Consider the following 10,287-nt stretch of genomic DNA (forward strand, 5'->3'; position numbering starts at 1 on the left):
ATATGAGGTTGAAATATATGACTTCTCATCCTTGATAAGTCATTCTATCACTTCCTTAAAAAAATTGCCTTCAAAACAAAAAAATCTACTTTCATTATTGGCTTTGACTCTGTGAAAATATTGTCTGTTTTTGCAAGGTTACATCTCATTTGCTGAAAATATTGGCCCTCCACCACTGAAAGTATTGACCATCTCCCATTATTTTAAAACAAACCACCTACGGCATATATATGAAATCTCAGTTTTAATTTTATTTTTTTCACATGTGATTTTATTTTTATATAACTAGTTATTATTTTTATAGTTAGTTATAACAAGTTCTTGACTCCAATAAAGGAGGAGGCTAATAGGAGTTAAAAAATAAAATAATAACAACAAAATATACATTGACACACATTTTATATTTGTTTTCTACGTTCACCTACCATATTATACACAATAAAATAGCAAACACTAACTACACAATAATTTCTTTGGCATTGTCATCAAGATTATTGTGAATTAAATTTTTATTACTATTCACCACATATAAGAGCACTGTTACGCGTGAAAGTGAAGTAGAAGAATAAAAATACAGGATAAGAGCCAAATATGTTCAATTTTTATAACAATTTGTGGAGGAGTTTGGTTCCCCAGTGTGGAGATTTTTGTTTGATTTGTAATCCTAGAAAGAGTGAACACTAAAGACATATTAGTTAGGTGTGAAATCTTACCAACATCAGAAATTATCTGTGTTATCTGTGACAAGGCACCAAAATCTATTCATCACATGCGAATATGTTTGCAAGCTGTGGGGTCTTAGGTTTTGGAATATATTTTGGGTTTGGGCAGGATATTTTAGACAATGTTTTAAGTCGTGGATATATGAACGAATAGAAAGAGTAAAAAAGAGGATTAGATGACAACCTTTTGGATGACAATCTTTTTTATTATAATTTAGTCTCTGCAAAAACATAAAAATAATGCTGTTGTCTTCAAGAAAAAAAAGGTGAATATCTCTCTATTGGAACAAGATGTATCGTGTTTGGTGCTAGCTTGGATAAGAGAGAAGGCTTAGAAGAACAGGTGCTAAGAATTGTGATATCTAACATCTTATTCGTGTTTTGTTTCTCTTGCTGGTTTGAGTTTTGTCTTGCCTAGCTTAGGGAGAGTTGATTAGCCTTGGTTAGGCTTGATTTTATTTGCTTGTGTGTAGCCTTTTCTTTTAAAGGTTGTGTAAGCATCGAAACTATCAAAATAAAGTAGAAGTACCAATTTTTAATATTTTTTTTAAAGGTTGTGTCCGCATGAAAACTATAAAAAAAAAAGTAGAAAAAATAATTTCTAATGATATTACAGGATAAAAATTAATCATCTAAAAATTAGAACTAATAAGAGAGTAAATAAAAAATTAACTGTCTAAATTATTGTAATCTTAGTGATGAGGTTATGTAAATATTTAATATTGAAAAATATTTGTTATTATCATTATTTTAATTTTCATTTTCTTATGTAAAAAAAATTGTATTTTTTTGAGTTATTTATCCAAATGCTACAATTTTAAAATAAGTCATTCTGTAACTAAAAATTCAAATACAAAATAACTTATTTATAAGTTACTATTAATAAAGCCATTCTTTTGTTTACCCAAATGGTATCCCCAGCTCGATAGGTTAAGTCTTAATCCGTTGCGGATCTGAGCTCCATTGAAGGGTCTGCCACTGGTCAATGAGTTGCTACATGTACAAGGCGGGGTTCAAACTTTCGACACTTGCTTAAGCGGACGAGTAAACTGACCACTCGACCAACAAAAGTTAATTATAAAAGTCCTTGTACTTTAAACTCTTTTGAAAAAAAAAACTTATTTAAATTGTTTAACTGGGCCTAAAACCTGTAAGCAAGTTGCAACAATTGATTGTTCAACAATACCAATATCAATGCCAACAATAAGATTGGCAGCCTGAAATTTATTGTTGGCCAAAACATTTTTTTTGGCTTTCTTGTGCACAAATGCAACTTGAAAGGCTTACACATTCAAACTCAACAAAATCTTACCTTGACCTTGCCTACAAAATTTACAGCTTCAACAAAATCAACAGGCTTATTCTGCTGAGGTTGTTCATCCTCCAATGGAAGTGCAATTTCATGTTCCTTAGGCAAGAAGGTGTTAAACCCTACAATTAGATTTCTATGCCCTTTAAAGAGCTCCTTCACTCTTGCTATGACATCATCTGTATCAGTTCTACGTATGAACAAAAGATAAACAAATCAATTTTATTAATAGAATCAAGATCTCTACTCCTAATAATACAGAATATTTCCATGTCCATAAAAAAAAAGCTTGGAGGAATGCAAGACCTAATAATGAGGTCCAAAATGATCACACCTTTGAGCCCTGAAATCTTTCATTACTTGTAAAAAGTTAGCATACTTTTCCGGCTTATCATAAAAAGCATCCTTCACGGTCTTTAGGTATTTTACGGCATCATCTTGAGTCGGTTTCTGAACAGTATTATCAATTGCAACGTGGGGTTGTCCCGAGCTTTAGTCCAAGAAAAACTTTTAGTTAGACCATTTGAGAAATCAACAAGAAGATTTCAAGAAGCAATAAAATTGAATCTCCAAAAGAGACTAAATAGTTCTGTAACAAAAACAATTAAAATTCAACCGATTTATTAAGCAAAAATGTATCCCATCACAGTAAAATAATATATTATATATCTCTAATTTTATAATCAAAATGTGTCATATGTCACTTTTTCATTGCAATTGAAATCAAATTTTTTCTTTCAAAATTAAGGAATTCTCCTTTCTTTTTTACTAATTTTACAACCAAAATATGACACATGTCACTCTCTCATTGTAATTAAAATTAAATATTTCCTTCCAAAATTAAGAAATTCTTCTCCCCCTCTTTACTAATTTTACAACTAAAATGTGTCACTCCCTCGTTGCAATTGAAATCAAATCTTTCTTTTCAAAATTAGAGAGTTCTCCCCTCCTCACTCTTTCTTTATCTATTTCTTTCATTCCTTCAACCACTCTATCTATTTTATATATCATTATCAATATCAATGATTAATTACTAATTTGACAATCAAAATATACAACATGACATTCTTTAATTGCATTAAAATTAAATTAAAATATTAAAATTAAAATTAAAATATACCTATATTATATATCATATATTACTATCTAATTTAATAATCAAATGTATCACATGACACTCTCTTATTAAAATTGAGAGAAAATATTTTTTTAAAAAAATTAATATACTCTCATTCTAAATTCTTTCATCTACTTCTCTCAATTTTTCTATTTCTCTCTACTATTTTTACTCTATATATAATTATATTTTATATTAGTAATTTGACAAATCAAAATATGTCATCTGATATTTTTTACAATTAAAATAATTTTTTTCTTCTAAAATTAACAAACTCTCACTCTCATTCTTCATCTTTATCTTTATCTCTCTTTTCTCTTCTTCTCTATTTTTTCTATCTCTCTTCTACATAAAACAAAATTAACAAAATAATATAATTTAAATAAAAAATATTATTATTGTTATTATTTATCTCTCTTCTCTCTTCTTCTCTATTTTTTCTATCTCTCTTCTACATAAAACAAAATTAACAAAATAATATAATTTAAATAAAAATATTATTATTGTTATTATATACATAGCTTTTTAGTTTTTTATTTAATTTTAAATTTTCACCGCTTATCTTTTTAAGGCTAAAAAATTTGGATATAGAAGTAGATAGGTGTTATACCTTAATGTAGTAATTTTTGGTGTTTTTTAAAACTATGGGAGGCCGATTTGTGTTTAAAAAATTTTAAAAGTTTGGAGTACACAAATCAGACCCACTGATTTGCGTTGAAAAAATTAAAAAAATTTGGAGTACACAAACGGACGGTCTGAGTACAGAAATCGAACGGTTCGATTTGTGCACCTAAAAATCGGATCGTCTGTACCTCTTAAAAATTGAACGGTCTGATTTGTACTCCGTACATTAAATCATCCCATATTTTAGAAAAATACTACAGTATATCACAATTTAGAAAAACATCATTGTTAATCCAATATTAAAAATAAAAAGTAACCTGGCTAATCTATATTTTCATTTCTCTCTTTTTCAAATATTTATTACATATCATTTAAAAAGAATACTAATATTATAATTAAGAGTTAGAATAAAGATTCAATTATTTTTAAAAAAAAGTTAATTTTGAGTTAATTTTATAATTATCAGTATAATTTTTTATACTAATATCTAATTATATTTTTATATACATAAAGAGAAAAATATTTATTTTTAAATAACAAGTAAAAAATTAATTATTTTTATTTGTATAACAGACTTAACAATTAATACTTAATTAAATATAAAAATATACATATTAAATTATTTTGAATTTTAGATAACAAATATCAAAATTAAATATTATAAAAAATTAGACTTTTTCATCTAAAAATAATAACAAAAAATTTTATTATTTAATTTTTTATTTACTTGATCTAATCTTCTTGGTCAGCGGCTTTTGTTAACTACAATTTTTCTGTTTTTATAAAAATAATTTAATTTTATAAATTTTTTGTGTCATACATAATTTATATCGTCAGAACAAAGTGAACTATAATTTTAAAAAATTTATATATTACTAATAAAAATACTAGTAATAACAAAAAAAACAAAGCCGCTAAACAAGACAAGCAAAAAAGCAAATTGAACTTACGCTAGAGCAAAAAAGCAAATTGAACTTACGCTGCTCCTCTAGAAGATACCATTGGTCTTTTGATCTGAGATCTCATGTAAGCATCCAAGTAACAACCAACAATTCCAGACCCGAATTGCAAACAGATCACCATCCACAACAAGAAGCCAAACAAATTCCAATAAAAACACAATCAAAAACCATAATTTGGATTACTTCAATGCAATGCAACGTGGTCACAATTTGCAGCACGTAATAAAATAAGAAAAAAAAAACGAAATAAAAAAATTTACAGAATGATTGTGAAGTGCACAAACTGCAGAGTACCCTTCCACAACAACGTCTTTTCTCTACACAAAGAAAAACAGATAAATATGTGAAAAATAAAACAAAACAAAAACGAAGAAAAAAAATTGAAGCTTTGTGTAACAGTTTTTTCATCTGTGATTATTTTAACACAGTCAGAATCTTTGATTGTACCAAAGTGAAACACACCACTATTGCAGCAAAGTTTATCACTTTCGAAGCTACAAAAACAATAAAAAAATTCTTTCTTCTCTTCTCTCGGCAAAAATAAAGGAATAGAGAGAATTAAAAAAACGTACAAAAACTAGAACGTGTGAAGGTTGAGATTAGACAGTTGATAGATATGTGTATGCGTATTTATATTATGTAGGGGGTATTTATATTATGTAGGGGGTATAGATGGCCCGGTCCGATTCGAAAATTTGGTCTGGTTCCGAATACTAAAGTAGCTTTTGTTTTGAAATATCGAGATTGAGAGATTGAGACTGGTACTAAAATTTTTATCTCTGTTTCCAAAATTTCAGTATTTCAGTACCTACAAAAAGTAGGAACATAGGTAGCGTTTATTTTGAGGTATTGGGACAGAGACTGAGAGATTGAGACACAATATCATGTTTGTTGGTTCAGAGACACTAAAATTTCTGTCTCTATCCTAAAATTTTCAGTATTTCAGTACCTCCAAAAAGTAAGGACACAAGGGACTGAAATTTTTAGAGAGGAAAACTGAAATTTTAATAACATTTTATACCTAAAATACCCTCATTTTAATTAATTAATTCTAATTTTATCATTTGTGCAAATTAAATTAGAGTTTTATTTTCGTTTCAATTTCTGTCTCTCACTTTGCACCAAACAGAATACTAAAATTTATTTCGATCTCTGTCTCTTAGTCTCTGTCTCTCAGTCTCAGTCTTTCAGTTTCTGTCTATCTACCAAACACTACCACAGGGGATTAAAATTTTTAGAGATGGAGACTGAAACTTTAATAACATTTTATATCTAAAATACCCTTATTTCAATTACTTAATTTCAATTTTACCCTTTGTGCAAATTAAATTAGAGTTTCATTCTTATTTCAATTTCTGTTTCCTATTTTGTACCAAACAGAATACTGAGAGTTATTTTAATCTCAGTCTCTCAGTCTCAGTATTCCGTCTATGTCTCTCCACCAAACACTACCTTAAGGACTAATTTGGTGTGATTTTATCGGGTTTAGGGTTGGTTAAGGGTCTCAAAAATAGACCCGGTCATTATTTCGGGTCGAGTCTGTGGCATAGGGTCACCCGAACTCGGCCTAGTCATCATACACAATTAATATTTTGTGTTATTAGTGATTGATGATGGCTATTTTTATGTGAAATTTAAGTATTGCAAACTTTAATACTTTGTATTATTAGTCATTATAAAACTATAAGTTAATATTTTATGTTTAAAATGCATAAGACTTTAGACTAATGGCATAATATTGTGTTATTTATATTGATTTAAAAATTTGGTATTATTAGACAATATTAGTATTGATTATGGTTATGCTTTAATTTTAGAGAAGGGTTAGTTCTTGTTATATTTTTTCTAAGTGAATTTTACCATGTCAAATAATGATTGGAATCTTAGAAATTTGGATATTTTCACATGCTAGCTTACAAGAAGGTATTAAGGTAATGTAATGTTAACGGTCTAATTTTCATCTGATTTTTACCTGATATAAGTTAGTTATCTTATCTTATCTTTTTAGGTTTAGCCGCCTTTAGAGTGGGCTGCGTTCTTTCGTTTGGGCCTGCTTGGGCCTCTATGGCGATTTGGCCGAACTCTTTAAGAAGAGGTCGGTGGTGATCCAACCTGAAGAGGTCGGTCGCTCGTGTCTTCAGTAAGCCCGGGTCGCATAGCTCGTCCCAATGTATAAACATTAAGAGAAGAGGGATTGAATCTTAACTTCTTTTTTCGTTGAATATTACTTTTGTTTTTTCAAAGAAACTTAGGATATATTTTTAATTTTGTCTCGTAACAAGTTGAGAGACATTTTCATTTTGGCTCATGATCAACAAAAACTGAAGTGAAGTAGAGATGAAGGAGTAACACACAATATATCCTGGTTCAGCTACCTAGTGCAATGTAGCCTACATCCAGTCTTCATCACAATCATGATGAAATTTTACTATCTCTTTTACAAGATTACATACACCAATGCTTTCCTAGGATCTACCAAATTCTATTTGGAACAAATTCATATTCTAACCCAATTTGAATTTGACTATAACTTCTCCTAGCTTTCATCAGCAAAGTGTAAATCCAACTTGTAAGAAAATTCCCACAGGATCATGATACAAAATAAAAAGATGTACAAAGAACCTCTGAGACATCTTATGGCTTTTTCTTACTGTTTAACTTACAGCCTTTTACCTCTCATTGACTCTTTTTTACAAACATCACTATGTTTGTCTTTTTCAATGAGACTCAGGTAGACTAAACTGAGAAAAAAAATACTAAATGAACAACATAAAGGAGAAGAACTCAATTAACTTGGGTAGTTATGAGAATTGAACTCAGTGTTTTTTACTTACTCTTTTTGCCTTCAACCCTTGGCCGTTCACCCTTATTATAGAAGAGTGAAGCTTCCAAAGTTGAATTAGTTTCAACCCTAATGCTATCTTCTTCTCCACCATCAAAGCTCGCAGCGGCTTTGACAGTGAAGAGAGAAAGATCCGAATCTGTTGCTTTCAACTTACCCATTCTCTCTCATCCTTTTTCTTCAAATTTTCTTGATCTTGATCATAGAGCTTTGTTTTGGCTCCAAGTTTTAATTTTGGAGCGTTGATGAACCTCTGGCCATAGTTGACTTCATTTTTTTCATTGTTGTTGGATTAGTGCTTGAGACTTTGTTGATTTCTTCTTCGTTCCTCTGTGTAGCACAAACGAAGGAAGTTGCTTTTTGATGAGCTCTAACCAAATGCAACTTGCTACTTGATTGTAGCTCTTTCTTCTTACTTAGATTTGGCAACAAATTTTTTGTTCTTCAACCCACTATAGCTTCTATACTTTTGAAGAATGAAACTCTCGCGCGATCTAGAATTTTCACAAATAAATCCCGTTGTAAGTATAGCTTCTATATCGATAAGAATTTCTTTCTTACAAAAGTTTTGGTTGTCACAAGTAACAAACCCCTGATAAAATTGATAACCGAAGTATTTAAACCTAGGGTCGTCTTCTCAAGGAATTGCAGGGAAGTATGATTTATTATTGGTTATGCAAATGTGTACTTTGGGGTTTCAAAAAAGTTTGAACAAGTAATTTAATTGACAAGAAAAAATAAATTAATAATTAATAAAACTCTTGGCAATGTATGAGAATTAGAAGTCCTATCCTAGTTATCCTTATCAATTGTGATGAGGATTGAATTTTTCTCTCACTTGTTAACCTCTAACTATGAAGGTAAGTTAAGTGGATAAATTAAATTGATTCTTCAGGTCCTAGTCTTTCCTTGGGAAAGGCTAGAGTTATTGGACTCAAATTAATTCTTGAAGAATTCTAATATTCAATCGTTAATGTGTTTAATAAGTCAAGTGTCTCCAATGACTCAACCAAAGCCAAAAGGGAAAAATCTAAATTATTTATGTCATAAATAAAAGAAAGCAATCATAAATCTGAAACACATCAAATTACTTTTAAACATAAATTCAAATCTAACATGGAAAAGTTCATAAATTAAATTGAAAAAATAAATAAAAGGAACATTAAACCTGGAAATTGAGAAGAAGAAATCCTAAATCCTTTAAGAGGAATCCCAATCCTAAAACCTAAGAGAGAGGAGGGAACCTCTCTCTCTAAAAACTACATCTAAATTATGAAAAGTGAATTATCAGTCTCCTCCCCTTCATTCCTCCACTTTGCAGCCTTTAATCTGTGTTTTCTGGGCTTTAAACTGGGCCGGAAATAGCCCAGAAATCACTGAGGGCGAAATCTGCCACGCTGATTTTCGTCACTGCGACGTGTCTGCGTGGAGTACGCGTTTGCATCTCCTAGCTGTACGGCTACTATGACAAATTATATATCAAATCGAAGCCCGGACGTTAGCTTTCCAAATCAATTGGAACCGCATCATTTGGACCTCTGTAGCTCAAGTTATGACCATTTGAGTGTGAAGAAGTCAAACTGACAACTTTGGCAATTCCTTCAGTTTCTTGTATTCCTTCCACTTTTGCATGCTTCCTTTCCATCCTCTGAGTCATTCCTGCCCTGTAATCTCTGAAATCACTTAACACACATATCAAGGCATCGAATGGTAATAAGAGAGATTTAAATATAGTAAAATTTCAAGTCCAAAGAAGCATGTTTTCAATCATAGCACAAAATTCGGAAGGAAAAAATAAAACATGTAAGTCATATGAATAAGTGGGTAAAGAGTTGATAAAAACCACTCAATTGAGCACAAGATAAACCATAAAATAGTGATTTATCAACCTCTCCACACTTAAACATTAGCATGTCCTCATGCTAAGTTCAAGAGAAGCTATAAAAGAGTGTATAGGAATGGTAAAATGTGTGAAATGCAATCCTATCTATATGGATGCAACTAAATGTGAAATACTTCTACCTACTTGGTTAAAAGTAAATAAATTCTTCAAGACAAACATAAATTGGATTCCACTAATTTAAATCACACAATAAGAGACAAGTAAACTTGTAAGAAGATAGCTCATGAAAGTAGGGAACATAGAATCAAGCGTTGAACCCTTACTGGTAGTGTATATGCACTCTAATCTCTCAAGTATATAGGGTAATTCACTCTACTCTTCTCTAATCATGCTTTCTAAACGTTGTTCTTCATCTAACCAATCAACAAATATTTAGCATACCAATGCAAACATCATGAGGTCTTTTCAAGGTTGTAATGGGGCTGAGGTAAAGGTAAGGATGTATATATAAGATTAAGTGAGCTAGCAAAGTGAATTCTTGATTAGTCTAAGATCTCACCTAACATACACACTTTATATAATTTCAAAGTTCTTTACCTAGCTACCCAAATTTTCCCACTTTTGTATTACATGCTCATGCACCAAATTTATTTTTTGATTTTGTCCCATGTGCATTGGTTCTTCTTATTTTGCATTGGGGTAATTTTTGTATCTCCTTATTTAATTACTAAAATTTTTTTTATCAATGCACATAGTAATTTAATTATTTTGATTTCACATGAGCATGCTTCCCAAATTTTGAAATAACTTATTCAATTTAATTCCCTTATCCTATCATCCCATGTTCCCATAAAATTCCCCACACTTA

The 10,287-nt window shown here is 30.2% G+C and overlaps 1 protein-coding gene across 1 annotated transcript; it reads right to left on the reverse strand.

Moving 5' to 3' along the window:
- Positions 1-1,925: 1,925 nt before the first annotated feature.
- On the reverse strand, positions 1,926-5,242 carry LOC112791856 (paired amphipathic helix protein Sin3-like 5). The gene is made up of 3 exons (XM_072210930.1): positions 4,752-5,242; positions 2,348-2,521; positions 1,926-2,221 (listed from the first exon to the last, which is right to left on the reverse strand). Exons 1-3 carry the CDS (start codon positions 4,853-4,855, stop codon positions 2,020-2,022), a joined length of 480 nt encoding a protein of 159 aa, XP_072067031.1. The 5' UTR covers positions 4,856-5,242; the 3' UTR covers positions 1,926-2,019.
- Between the last annotated feature and the right edge of the window lie 5,045 nt (positions 5,243-10,287).

This window comes from Arachis hypogaea, chromosome 13 (genome assembly GCF_003086295.3).
Source record: "Arachis hypogaea cultivar Tifrunner chromosome 13, arahy.Tifrunner.gnm2.J5K5, whole genome shotgun sequence".
Taxonomy (NCBI): domain Eukaryota; kingdom Viridiplantae; phylum Streptophyta; class Magnoliopsida; order Fabales; family Fabaceae; genus Arachis; species Arachis hypogaea.